The following is a 12,821-nucleotide window of genomic DNA, read 5'->3' as shown; positions in this document are numbered from 1 at the left end:
CCGGTGGCTTGGATCACGCAAGTGGGCCCAGAAGGTGTGGGACTCTGCCTGAGAAGTGGGGAGTCCCAGCTGGGCCTCAGAGCTGGATGGCCAAGGTGCTCCCGCTTGGTGCCGCTAGGAGGCGTGGTCTTGGGTCCCCTGGGGAGCAGGACCCGCAGCTAGAACCTGGAGTGCACGGCGCAGCGCCCCCCACCCACGTCTGCTCGCGCATGCGTCGCGACGGGCGGGAGGGTGCTTGGAAGCAGAGGCCACACTCGCGTGCGCTGACCAGGACGTTTATTTGGGGGGGTCTGTGACAGCTGGGGAGGCGCAGGGACCCTGGGCACTAACTCGAGGTGGACGGGCAGGCGCAGGACCTGGGCCGCACCCTTGCTGGAAGTGGGAGGTGACAGTGGCGCTCTGCTCTCCCGAGGGCTCCGCGGTGGCTTCGCTGCCGCTACTCCAGGGCTGCGGACAGGACGGGCAGAGGGGGCGAAGGGGACGGAGGGGACCTCAGCGAGCTGCTGGCCCCGGCCCGGCCCGCCTCTGCCCGCCCACCCAGCCCCACCGCCCGCGCTCAGCCTGTGCAGGTGCAGGGTCAGGAGGCTGTCGCGGTCCTCGTCTGGACTGGGAGAAGAGAGACAGGTGAGACATCCCCGGCTTGGTGGCACCGCTGCCAGGGTGGGCGGGGACGGGGCTCCGCCCCTCAGGCAGGGACCAAGCCCAGGGGGCCCTACTGGGAGGACCCCAGAAGAGAGAGGCTGTGGGGTGCAGAGTGGGTCCCTGATCCTGGAAGCTTCCAGTGGGAGGTGACAGTGCCATCCGCACTGAGGCGCAGGACTCCTGCCAGGGCCCAGGCTGATGGAGGAGACTCGGTCCCTGACCCCGGGGACCCCCGTCTGATGGGAGGAGACTCGGTCCCTGACCCCCGGGACCCCCAGTCTGATGGAGGAGACTCGGTCCCTGACCCCGGGGACCCCCGTCTGATGGAGGAGACTCGGTCCCTGACCCCGGGGACCCCCAGTCTGATGGAGGAGACTCGGTCCCTGACCCCGGGGACCCCCGTCTGATGGGAGGAGACTCGGTCCCTGACCCCCGGGACCCCCAGTCTGATGGAGGAGACTCGGTCCCTGACCCCGGGGACCCCCGTCTGATGGAGGAGACTCGGTCCCTGACCCCGGGGACCCCCGTCTGATGGAGGAGACTCGGTCCCTGACCCCGGGGACCCCCAGTGTGATGGAGGAGACTCGGTCCCTGACCCCGGGGACCCCCAGTCTGATGGAGGAGACTCGGTCCCTGACCCCCGCGACCCCCAGTCTGATGGAGGAGACTCGGTCCCTGATCCCCGGGATCCCCAGTCTGATGGAGGAGACTCGGTCCCTGACCCCCGGGACCCCCAGTCTGATGGAGGAGACTCGGTCCCTGACCCCGGGGACCCCCAGTCTGATGGAGGAGACTCGGTCCCTGACCCCGGGATCCCCAGTCTGATGGAGGAGACTCGGTCCTGATCCCCGGGATCCCCAGTCTGATGGAGGAGACTCGGTCCTGATCCCCGGGATCCCCAGTCTGATGGAGGAGATTCGATCCCTGATCCCCGGGGACCCCCAGTCTGATGGAGGAGACTCGGTCCCTGACCCCGGGGACCCCCAGTCTGATGGAGGAGAGTCGGTCCCTGACCCCGGGGACCCCCAGTCTGATGGAGGAGACTCGGTCCCTGACCCCGGGGACCCCCAGTCTGATGGAGGAGAGTCGGTCCCTGACCCTGGGGACCCCCAGTCTGATGGAGGAGACTCGGTCCCTGACCCCGGGGACCCCCAGTCTGATGGAGGAGAGTCGGTCCCTGACCCTGGGGACCCCCAGTCTGATGGAGGAGACTCAGTCCCTGACCCCCGGGACCCCCAGTGTGATGGAGGAGATTTGATCCCTGACCCCCGGGAACCCCCAGTCTGATGGAGGAGACTCGGTCCCTGACCCCGGGGACCCCCAGTCTGATGGAGGAGATTCAGTCCCTGACCCCGGGGACCCCCAGTCTGATGGAGGAGACTCGGTCCCTGACCCCGGGGACCCCCAGTCTGATGGAGGAGACTCGATCCCTGACCCCGGGGACCCCCAGTCTGATGGAGGAGACTCGGTCCCTGACCCCGGGGACCCCCAGTCTGATGGAGGAGACTCGGTCCCTGACCCCGGGGACCCCCAGTCTGATGGAGGAGACTCGGTCCCTGACCCCGGGGACCCCCAGTCTGATGGAGGAGACTCGGTCCCTGACCCCGGGGACCCCCAGTCTGATGGAGGAGACTCGGTCCCTGACCCCGGGGACCCCCAGTCTGATGGAGGAGACTCAGTCCCTGACCCCCGGGACCCCCAGTGTGATGGAGGAGATTTGATCCCTGACCCCCGGGAACCCCCAGTCTGATGGAGGAGACTCGGTCCCTGACCCCGGGGACCCCCAGTCTGATGGAGGAGACTCGGTCCCTGACCCCGGGGACCCCCAGTCTGATGGAGGAGACTCGGTCCCTGACCCCGGGGACCCCCAGTCTACTCGGTCCCTGACCCCGGGGACCCCCAGTCTGATGGAGGAGAGTCGGTCCCTGACCCCGGGGACCCCCAGTCTGATGGAGGAGACTCAGTCCCTGACCCCGGGGACCCCCAGTCTGATGGAGGAGACTCGGTCCCTGACCCCGGGGACCCCCAGTCTGATGGAGGAGACTCGGTCCCTGACCCCGGGGACCCCCAGTCTGATGGAGGAGAGTCGGTCCCTGACCCTGGGGACCCCCAGTCTGATGGAGGAGACTCGGTCCCTGACCCCGGGGACCCCCAGTCTGATGGAGGAGACTCGGTCCCTGACCCCGGGGACCCCCAGTCTGATGGAGGAGACTCGGTCCCTGACCCCGGGGACCCCCAGTCTGATGGAGGAGACTCGGTCCCTGACCCCGGGGACCCCCAGTCTGATGGAGGAGACTCGGTCCCTGACCCCGGGGACCCCCAGTCTACTCGGTCCCTGACCCCGGGGACCCCCAGTCTGATGGAGGAGAGTCGGTCCCTGACCCCGGGGACCCCCAGTCTGATGGAGGAGACTCAGTCCCTGACCCCGGGGACCCCCAGTCTGATGGAGGAGACTCGGTCCCTGACCCCGGGGACCCCCAGTCTGATGGAGGAGACTCGATCCCTGACCCCGGGGACCCTCAGTCTGATGGAGGAGACTCGATCCCTGACCCCGGGGACCCCCAGTCTGATGGAGGAGACTCGGTCCCTGACCCCGGGGACCCCCAGTCTGATGGAGGAGACTCCGTCCCTGACCCCGGGGACCCAGTCTGATGGAGGAGACACAAATCTTCCCCTGAAAAGCCCTGTCCTGTCCTCGTCCTTCCCGTTTGGGAAGTACCTGGGACATGGGATGGCCCAGTGTGTCCCCAGGAGAAAGGGTGGCACAGGCCCCTCTCTGGGAGCTCTGCACATGAGCTGGGCTGCAGGGCTCCCACAGTCTCTGTGGTTCACCCGCAGGACCCTGTGTCCCCGGAGGTGGGAGAGGAGGAGAGGAGGAGAGGAAGAGGCCTGGGGCCCGCAGTGGCCCTGGTCCAGCTATGGGTTTGAGGACATGGGGCAGGACCCGGACCCCACGCATACTCACGGGCCACCTGCAGTTCGAGCTCCAGTGTGTCAGTCTTGCCCTGCAGCGTGACGGTCTTGAGCGTGTATCGGCCCGCGTCGGTGAGGTTGAGCTTCTGCAGCAGCAGCGAGCAGTTGGCGAAGCCCACCTCCCGGCCGGTGTGCGCCGGGCCAGCGATCCAGCTCCCGGACGGCAGCTGGCTCAGCAGCCGGTTGGGCTCCGAGGCCGGCCCACGGTACCAGGCGTAGACCAGCAAATCCCTGGGGTAGCCGGGCACCGTCAGGGTCACGTCCTGGCCCTCTGTGGGCTTGCTGGGCACCGGCACGATCATCATGGACACGGCTGCCGCTGGGGAGAGAGTGGGCTGTGTCGGGGGATTGCACAGGCCAGGCCGGGGTGGGTGTGGGTGCCCTCCCCCCGGCTGGCACAACCCCTGCAGGTGCTGGGGCGGAGACAGAGGATGAGGGCACGTGTGGTGGTGGTGGTGGGGGTGGCAGCAGCATCTTTGTCCCCGTGGAGCCTGCCCGGCGTGTGTGTGTGTGTGTTCCGTCAGACCAGGAATTTCCAGCCCTGGCGGGTGTTTCTGTTGTCACACGGGAAGACTAGGGACTGGCTGCTCTCCTCCATCAGACTGGACCTTTCCAAAATACAGGGGCCAAGGCTCTCCTACCAGATCAGAAATTCCTGAACAGGGGGTGGGGTGTCTCCCCCATTAGAGCGCAGGGAATTGTCTCTTCTGCCAGGTCCAGGGGTTCCAGGACGTGGGACTATAACTCCCCCACGAGCTCGAGAGGGAGCAGGACCTGTCTCCTCCACCAGATGGGAAGTTCCCATGGGAGGTGTCTCCTCCATCAGATTGCAAATTGCCCATTATCAGGCGGATCTTCTGGGGACCCCATGAATTAGGTGAACATATCTTTTTCATCAGATCAGAAATTCCTACAAATTAGAGGCCAATGCTCCCCAATAAGATGGGGAGTACCCTAAAGGTGGGACCCTTGTCTCCTCCATCAGACTAGGAATTTTCCCAAAATGAGGTCATGTCTCCTCAAGACCATGTCTCCCATCAGAATGGCCATTCTGCCTTAAAGCCTCCTCCCTTTGACTGGAAGCTCCTGGAGTGTGGGGGAGCCCCGAGAGCCCTGGGAGTGGGGTTCCCTCTCCCCTGTGAGCAGCAGCTTCGAGAGTGGGGTCATGAGTGCCTCCCTGGTCGGGGTCATCTCTCCATGAGCGGGGACTGCGTCTCCCCGGGGGGAGTGGTGGGGACTCTCTCCTCTGTCTCTCTCCTGGCACCTGCCACACAGGGCTTCTGACACTCGTGGAGGCCCTTGGGGGTGCACCCCAGGCCCCCTGCCGTACCTGCATGTCTCGACCACCACCAGGCCTGGTCCACACCCTGTCCCCCGCCAAGACAGGCCTCCGAGGCCCCAGGCGGCGGCAGGAGGTCCACTTACCTCAGGGGTTGCCACTCCCGCTCTCTGGGGTGAAAGAGAGTCCACCCTCGGTGAGACCCAGCCTGTTAGTGTGAGGGAAGCAGGGCGAGAGGGAGGGACAGTCCCGCTGTCCCTGGAGGGGCGGTGATGGCACGTGGGGAGGAAACCGAGGTGGAACGGGTGAGTGTTGAAAGCATGGCCGCGTGTCCCCTGAGGAGCCCAGCCCTAAACCGCCTCTGCCCGACCGCCTGCCCCTAGGGCCATTTCAGGGCAGAGCAGGAAGACAGGCCTCCTGGAGCGCTTTCCTTCCTGTGGCCACCTGTGCCTGGGAAGCTTGGAAGACGGTGCAGCAGCCATGGGTGCGTGAGGCCCCAAGCTGCTGGCACCACGCCCAGGGACATCCGTACGGTCCTTCACTCTGCCACCCTAGGGTGCGGGACAAGTGACCCATCCTCATCCCGCCAGCCCTCAAGGAAGAGGGTGCCACTGGCCATTTGATTTCCACCTTTGCACCTACGTGAAGAGGAGCCCCTTGGCCGGCGAAGGGGCCGGAAACCCACCCCCTGCAATCCTCTGTTGGGTGCACGGCAGCCTCGCTGTCACTGTCCAGCGGGGCCTCCCTGGGGAGGGGCACTGGCCACGCCTGGTCAACTCACCGGTGAGCTTGACTACCACCGAGGCAGAGCCAGACAGCAGGGTCTTGGGGTTCTTAGCAATGCACGTGTAGGTGCCCTCCTGGGCGGCCGCCATGCCGCTGATGTTGAGGTGGTCTCGGCCGTTCTCCAGGGCCCGCCCGTTGAAGGCCCACACGTACTGGGGCTCCGGGCATGAGCGGGACACGCACCACAGGGTGAGGGACGTGTTCAGGTTGACTCTGATGGTGCAGCCGGTGCGGGTGGTGGAGTCCTGGAGGATGGCCACGCGCTCGGGTCCGACTGCGGGGTGGGAGGGAGAGACAGGGCAGTAGGGGGTCGGGGGAGATGTACCCCACTTTCCTCCAGGGACCATCGCGGCCCCTGGAGGGGAGAGAGAACTGTCTCTAACTTGCTCTGGGGTCTCCAGAATCGCTTCCCCTCCCCTGGGGGGGGGTCTCAATAATCTATGAAAAAGGTGGGTTTCACAGATTTCAAATCTATGCTTTGAAAATTCTAAGGGATGTTTCTTCTTTTTGTGGGGAGGGGTGGTGGTTTGGTTTTTTGAGACAGATTCTCACACTTGAGCTCACTGTGTAGCCCAGCCTGTCCTTGAACTCACAGTGATCCTCCTGCCTCAGCCTCCTGAGTGCTGGCATGACAGCTGTGTGTTGTGCCTGGGGATTTTTTTTTCTCTGACAAACCATTCTGAGTCTACAATTCTAAGGCTCTAAGATGCTCCTAGGTAGTGGCGTTCTAGGACTCTAGAAATCTATGTGGCTGAGATGCTAGACTAAGATTTTAAATGGATCCTAAAGTTCTGAGCATCTTCACTGCTGGTGTCTAGGGTTCTGAGAGTCTAGAATGCGGAGCTTCTGGGATGCAGAAATCTCCGTGTGTCGGGCTCCAGGATTCTAGGTTCTTGGTTTCTCTCCATTGCCCCCTTCCTGTACCTCAGGGGTTCTCCCAGGATTCCACACTGCCTTGGCTGCCCTGGGAATGATCTCAAGCTTTGGTTATGTTTTTGGTTACAATCCCTTCCACGCCCTCTTTGAAGCCCAGCTGCTCTGGGGTCCTTCTTCTCCCACTCCGACTGGTTTTGACTGGAGGGAGGGCTACCCGGTGTCAAAAGTGATGTCAAACTGCACATTTTGTTTTTGTTTCTTGAGACAGCGTCACACTCTGCAGCCCAGGGTGGCCTGCAGTGCACAGAGATCCTCCTGCTTCAGCCTCCCGAACACTGGGATACAGGTGTTCACCATCACGCCTGTTTTTTTTTTTTTTTTTTGGAACCTTGCATTTGTAGTGGCCGCCACCATGCCCGCTGGTGTTGACAGGCCCAGGGGATTCGAGAGGGAGCCCTGCCTGCATGCTAACCCGAGCCCGCCTCTCCTGGCCTCAGTTTCCCCTGACCGAGAGGTCCTCCCCGGGGGTCTGGCGGCGCCAGGAGCACTCACAGTACACGGTCAGGTTGAGCGGGGCGCTGCGGCTCGCACTGACCGGGTTCCGCACCTCGCACTGGTAGGCCCCGGCCTCCTCCCTGCGGACGCCGTGCCGGGTCAGCGTGCGGCCGTCGGGGGACAGGCCGAGGCGGAGGGCGACGGGCAGGACGTCGCCGTTGAAGAACCAGCGGACCTCGGCGGGCGCCGGGCTGTGGCACCGCAGGCGCAGCGTGTCTCGCCGCTCCACCAGCTCCGAGTCGTTGGCCAGCACCGAGGGCTGGGCCAGGATCTCTGTGGGGCGGAGACGGACCGGGAGGGGCCAGGCGGCGCCCGCTGGGGGTCTGGGGGCAGTCGGGGAGGAGGGCGTGGCGCCCCTGCCGGCGGCCGGAGCGTGGGTAGGAGCCGCGGCAATCCTGGAGGCCACCCCGATGGAGGTGCGCCTTTCAGGGTTTACACTTTTTTTCTGATTTGGTCTTTTTTCCTAAAAGAGGGCTCGGGGGTCCGTGGGAAGGCCTGGGGCGGGGAGGGGTGGCGGGGTGGCTCACCATAGACCTGCACGTGTCCGTAGCCCACCTCGGTCTGCAGCTGCCTGTTGAGGGTCTGCAGGATGTAGGTGCCCGAATGCCCGGGCAGGAGGCCCTGGATGTCCAGGCCGCCGTCGGGGCGCACGGCCTCCCGCCCCGTGTGGGCCGGGCCGGGGGTCTCGTCGCCCGTGCTCACGATGTAGCTGGCCACCAGGTAGGACAGGCTGAGCGTGGGCCCCGCGTACCAGCTGTAGGCCAGCTCTTCCCCCGAGAGCCCGCGGACCACCAGCGTGACGTTGTCCCCCTCGGCCAGCTGGGCCGGCTCGGGGGTGATGGTGATCTCGGCCGCTGCACTCAGGAATGCAGCTGAGGGAGAGGAGGCGGGGTTGGACGGGGCGGGAGGACCAGGCTGGGTCGAGGTGGAGGTCGGGGAGGCCGAGTTCACACCTGCGGCATCTCAGCCACGCGACAGGGCCTTCCTGGCAGCCTTATCTCTAGGTCCCCGAGGCGGTTGCCGCTAAGCTACACCTCAGCCTTTTCTGTGTTTTGCGATAAGGTCTGGCTGAGTTGCACAGGCTGGGTTTGTATTTGCAGTCCTCCTGCCTCAGCCTCCCAGAGTGCTGGGACGACAGGTGCGGGCCACCGTGCCTGGCTCGGTGCAGCTAATGGTGTGACCCCGTGTCAGACAGCAGGGTCTCCCGTGGGGCTGAGGCCCATGCAGGGCTCCTGTCTGCTCTCCAAGCTGCATCCTGCTCCAGAGAGCAGCTATGGGACCCCGATTTCCTTCTCAGAGAACAGACCAGCGCAAACCCAGGAGCCGCTCGGGGGCCTCTGGGGCTGGGAGTGTGTGGTTGCTGGAGGTGTGTGACCTTGGCTCTTGTCACGTAAAAGCACCTACCAAGCCTGGCCTGGTTTCCAGTGCTTTCCGGGCTGAAGGAATGTGGCAGGCCCTAGTGGCCTTGGTCTAGCACCAGCCCTGCCACTTTCTGGCCGAGCAGCCCTGGCCAGTGATATCACCTCTCTGTCTCCTCTGTCTCACTTTTCCCGTCTGTGAAGTGGAGCAACCAGCGGGGTCCCCTTCACAGGTGGGGTGTGGACAGGAGGCCCACGGTGAGCCCCCATCAGTGCTGCCTGCAAGGGCTGCCAAAGGACTCATCAGTGTGACCCATTTCACAGAGGAGTAAACTGAGGCCAAGGAGGGGGAGCAGCTGTCCTGAACTGCATTTCAGGGTAGAGGGGCAAGAGGTCAGGACTGGTGATGGTCATGGCTCCTGTAGCTTTTTACGGGCTTGCCACACGAAGGGGTCCCCAGAGCAGCCTTGCACGTCTCTCCGGGGTCAGTGTGCTGCCCTCCCTCTGTAGCATGCTAGCCTCCTGGCTCGCACCTTCCCCACCACCAGCTGAGGTCCCTGACCCTCCGCATGGCTCGGACTGCCACTCTCGCTCACCACCAAAGACAAGCCAGCTGCACCCGGTCAGCACCATCTTGCACCGCAGGCCGTGTCTTGAGGATGGAGACGTTGGTGCCCGGTGCTCAGAGGCCCTTCCTGGTTGGTGCCTGGCTTCATCTGCCGCCGGGCCCAGGAGCCGGGGGAGATCACCTGAATTTGGAGGGATTGAGTCACCAGCACTTGGGGCCCTGGTTGGGCACCAGGGTGGGTGTGGCGGGCACCGGCCAGGGGCCACGACCCGGCCAGGCCTCCTGGGGCGGCTGCCTGACCTTCTTTGTGCCAAAGGCCTGGATTTGGTGTAGGAGAAGCAGGTCACCGGGGAGGGAAGAGGACAAGGAGGACCTTACGACAGTTGACCACCCGGGCTCGTGGCCCCTGTGAGAGCAGGATCACCCAGGAATTAACTCAGAAATGGTGGCTGCCCAGTGTCCAGCTTGGGGCTTCAGGTGCCCAGCAGGGCTGGCCTGTGTGGCCATCAGGACGATGCTGTGAGGCTGCCACTTTTCAGGCCCCCCAGGAGCATTTGGGGAACCTGAGGCACAGGCATGGTCTCAGACTTGCTAAGTTGCTGGAAGGAGGGTTTGGGCCCAGCTCTGTCTCCAAAGGGAGAAACCTGGACACTTCTTGGTGGCCTTGCATTCTCGTTTCCCCCTACATATTTTTTTTTGAGACAAGGTCTCACCTTGTAACCTAGGCTGGCCTGGAACTCGCAGCGATCCTCCTGCCTCAGCTTCATGTGTGGTGGGATTATAGGCCTGGGCCACCATGCCTGGCCTCTTTCCCCACTTCTTGAGGCCTCAATTCTCTCCCTATCTGATGGACATCTGGTCTTTGACTCAAAGCAAAGTTTGGAGGGGTGCATGGTGGGGCACGCCTGTAATTCCAGCACTCAGGAGGCTGAGGCAGGAGGATCACAGTGGACTGGAGGCCAATCTGGGCTACACAGTGAGACCCTGACAAAGGAACCACAGCAACAAAGCAGGTGTTTGACTCTGGCTACCATCTCTGTGCACGCTCTTGAGAGGGGCAGGGACAGCCCTTTGCCGAATCCCCGCTTATTACCCTGGCAGCTAGAGATGGGTGGACCTCCTTTCCGGTTGACAGCAGCTGTGAGGTGCCACACACTTGCACTCCAGCCAAGTGGGCGTGAGGTCTGCCTGGCTCTGCTGGGCACGGTGACACACGCCTGTAACCCCAGCACTCTGGGAGGTAGAGGCAGGAGGATCACAAGTTCTAGCCCAGCGGGGAACATAACAATTTAGCAAGACGATGTAGCAAAATTTAAAAAAATTTTTATCAAAGGGTTGGGGATATAGCTTAGTGTAAAGGCTGTGGGTTCAAAACTGAGTATTGGGGAAAAAATGAAGTTCAGACTGTGGGCAGGCTGCACGGTTCCCTGCCTCCCTGATCCGGGCACACTATGGACCCTCAAAACCTCAGTCTCCTCCTCTGGAGAGTGGGTGCATTCCCAGTGCTCGGCCCCCTGCGTCTGTGGACTTTGCATTCACAGATCCAGCAAGTCCTGGAGTGAAATATTCTAAAACAAACTGCAGCTGTGCTCAACAAACAGGGCCTTTTGCTTGTCTTCATTGTCTCTGAAAACACAGCACACAGAGCCGTGTGTGACTCAGCCCGCAGCAGGAAGTGCTGAGTTTCTGTGCAAATACTGAGCTTTTGTGTGTGTGCCTGGGTTTTTTTTTTTTTTTTTTTTTTTTTTTGAGACAAAGTCTTGTTATGCAATTCAGGCTGGCCTTGAGCTCACTTTGCAGCCCAGGCTGGTCTCAAACTCTTTGATGATCCTCCTGCCTCAGTCTCCCGAGTGCTGGGATTACAGGCGTGCACCTCCACGCCCGGTTTATGCATGTGCCTTGGAGTCAGTTTCTTGCTCTGCAGCCCAGGCTGGCCTGGAACTCTCTGTGGCTCACTGTGCCTCACGTGAGCCGCTCTGAAGTTGGGATCCGGCACCGTGGCGTTTGGTCCCCCAGTGGCTCTGCTCGGGGCCTTAGCAGCTGCTGCTGCTGTGGGACTCGCTGAGCCCTGGAACCTCAGCACTCTGGGAGGCAGAGGCAGGAAGATGGCAAGTTTCCGCCCAGCGTGACTTAGTGGGACCCTGTCTCAAGATAAAAAAGGGTTGGGTGTGTAGCTCAGTGCAGAGGTCGGGGCTCAATCCCCAGGGCCACAGAACAAGCGAGGAGCCCTGGGAAGATCGCGCAGTGGTGCCTCCCACAGTGAGGGCTCAGCTCACACTTAAATGGCAGACATTTAATGATCACCTACTGTGCGTCAGGGGAGAAAGGGGTCTGACATTCACGGAATCACCAAGGAAAGGGTGTTTTATTCCGCTTGCCTTCTGCATGGGAAGATGTCTTGGAGAAGGTCAAGGGGTTAGGGGCCTCAGGGGCTCCCCACGGGTCTGCTTTTATTTCCTGTATCTTTTTGTTTTGTTTTGTTGTGAGACAGTCTCACTTATGCTGCTGAGGCTGGTCTTGAACTCATGGTGACCCTCCTGCCTCAGCCTCCCCAGTGCTGCTTCCAGTGCGTCTTGATGGCTACAGGTGCCGGTCCTCTGAGGCCCGGCAGGCTGCTTGGGGACTGGCCATCCCGAGCTGCCCTGTCCTGCCTGCTTGCCTCTGCCGGTGTCCCAGGCTGCCCTCAGGGCTGGACTCTGATGGGTGGGGGTGGGGCCGTTCGGGTGCCTGCCTCCCCCAACCCGGGCAACCTCACCTCACCCTGTTTTGTCCTGGCTCTGCCCTCGCTGAGGCCCAGGGCAGTGTCCTGCCGTCACATCAGTGTCCTCATGTCCCTCCGTGCCTCTCACCTGTCCCAAGTTGACCTCAGCATCTTCCCAGGTAAGCCCTGGTCCTCTTACAAGGGTGCCCCTCCCTTCTCGGGGACAGGGGACCCGGGCTCGTAACCCTGAGCATTCCAACGCCCACAATGTTGCCACCTACTCAGGGCTGGAGCTGGAGCCCAGGGCCTCCCTGCTGAGCTGGATCCACAGTCCTGACCGTTTTTATTTGGAGATCTGGTCTTACCAAGCTTCCCAGGCTGAGACTGAACTTTGAATCCTCCTGCCTCAGCCTCCTGAGCAGCTGGGATGCAGGTGTGTGGAACTCTTTGTGTGGGTGTGACGGGGTCTTGCTCACAGCCATCCTCCTGCCTCAGCTTCCCCAGTGTTAGGGCTGTGAGTATAGCACCACCTCCAACTAGTGATGCCTCTTTAATGCCTCTTCTGAGCACCCCGAGCCTGGCTTCTCCCTCGCCCACTGCCTGGGCACCCCTGCCCATGCTCCTGTCTTCCATGTGTGGCGCACAGAGGCTCTCCCTGAGGCACAAACCTGCCCCTGTGCCTGCCCAGCTCCGAGTTGCTGTGGCTACCTGGGTCTGCAGGAGAAGACAGGACTCCTGCATTTCCTCCTCCAGGAAGCCCTCCGGGGCTGCCCCCAGCTCTCCCATCCCAGCCCCACCACCCCACACTCTCCTTGGGATGTGTCTGTCCTGGCCCCCTCAGAGGCCTGGCCCCCGAGGGGCCAGCGCCAGGCTGTGCTCTCTGTGTCCCCAGCGCCAGCCAGCTCATGGCAGGGGCTCAGAGTGTGTTTGTGGAACCGGACACCCAGCGAGCCAGCCGGAGCCAGCCGGTCCCGGGGGAGGCCGGGTTTCTGGTGCCGTCCTGGGCCGAGCAGCTCCACAGGCTGGGCTGGGAGCGGCTTGGAGCAGGGCCGGCTTTGTACCCCGTCCCTCCCGCCCTGGCGT

At 62.7% G+C, this 12,821-nt stretch overlaps 1 protein-coding gene across 1 annotated transcript; it reads right to left on the bottom strand.

Annotated features, from left to right (window-relative positions):
- Positions 1–266: 266 nt before the first annotated feature.
- Positions 267–9,102, bottom strand: Ceacam16 (CEA cell adhesion molecule 16, tectorial membrane component). Its single transcript, XM_063254013.1, has 6 exons — positions 9,003–9,102; positions 7,639–7,983; positions 7,109–7,384; positions 5,676–5,954; positions 3,608–3,934; positions 267–606 (listed from the first exon to the last, which is right to left on the bottom strand). The coding sequence occupies exons 1-6, from the start codon at positions 9,100–9,102 to the stop codon at positions 578–580; spliced, it is 1,356 nt and encodes a 451-aa protein (XP_063110083.1). The 3' UTR covers positions 267–577.
- Positions 9,103–12,821: the final 3,719 nt, after the last annotated feature.

The sequence above is a fragment of the Cavia porcellus genome, unplaced genomic scaffold, assembly GCF_034190915.1.
Source record: "Cavia porcellus strain 051 isolate PalLab524CR breed Dunkin Hartley unplaced genomic scaffold, mCavPor4.1 scaffold_7, whole genome shotgun sequence".
In the NCBI taxonomy this organism is placed as follows: domain Eukaryota; kingdom Metazoa; phylum Chordata; class Mammalia; order Rodentia; family Caviidae; genus Cavia; species Cavia porcellus.
This window is presented reverse-complemented; position numbering and strand designations above follow the sequence as displayed.

What these genes read in the sequence shown, in the direction of transcription:
- Ceacam16 (XM_063254013.1), bottom strand. Translation starts at nt 9,102, where the DNA reads ATGGTGCTGACCGGGTGCAGCTGGCTTGTCTTTGGTGGTGAGCGAGAG. An exon ending in GGTGGTAGTCAAGCTCACCG is followed by an intron (nt 3,935 to 5,675) that starts GTGAGTTGACCA and finishes CTCTCTCCCCAG; the next exon opens with CGGCAGCCGTGTCCATGATG. An exon ending in GCTCGAACTGCAGGTGGCCC is followed by an intron (nt 607 to 3,607) that starts GTGAGTATGCGT and finishes CTCTTCTCCCAG; the next exon opens with TCCAGACGAGGACCGCGACA.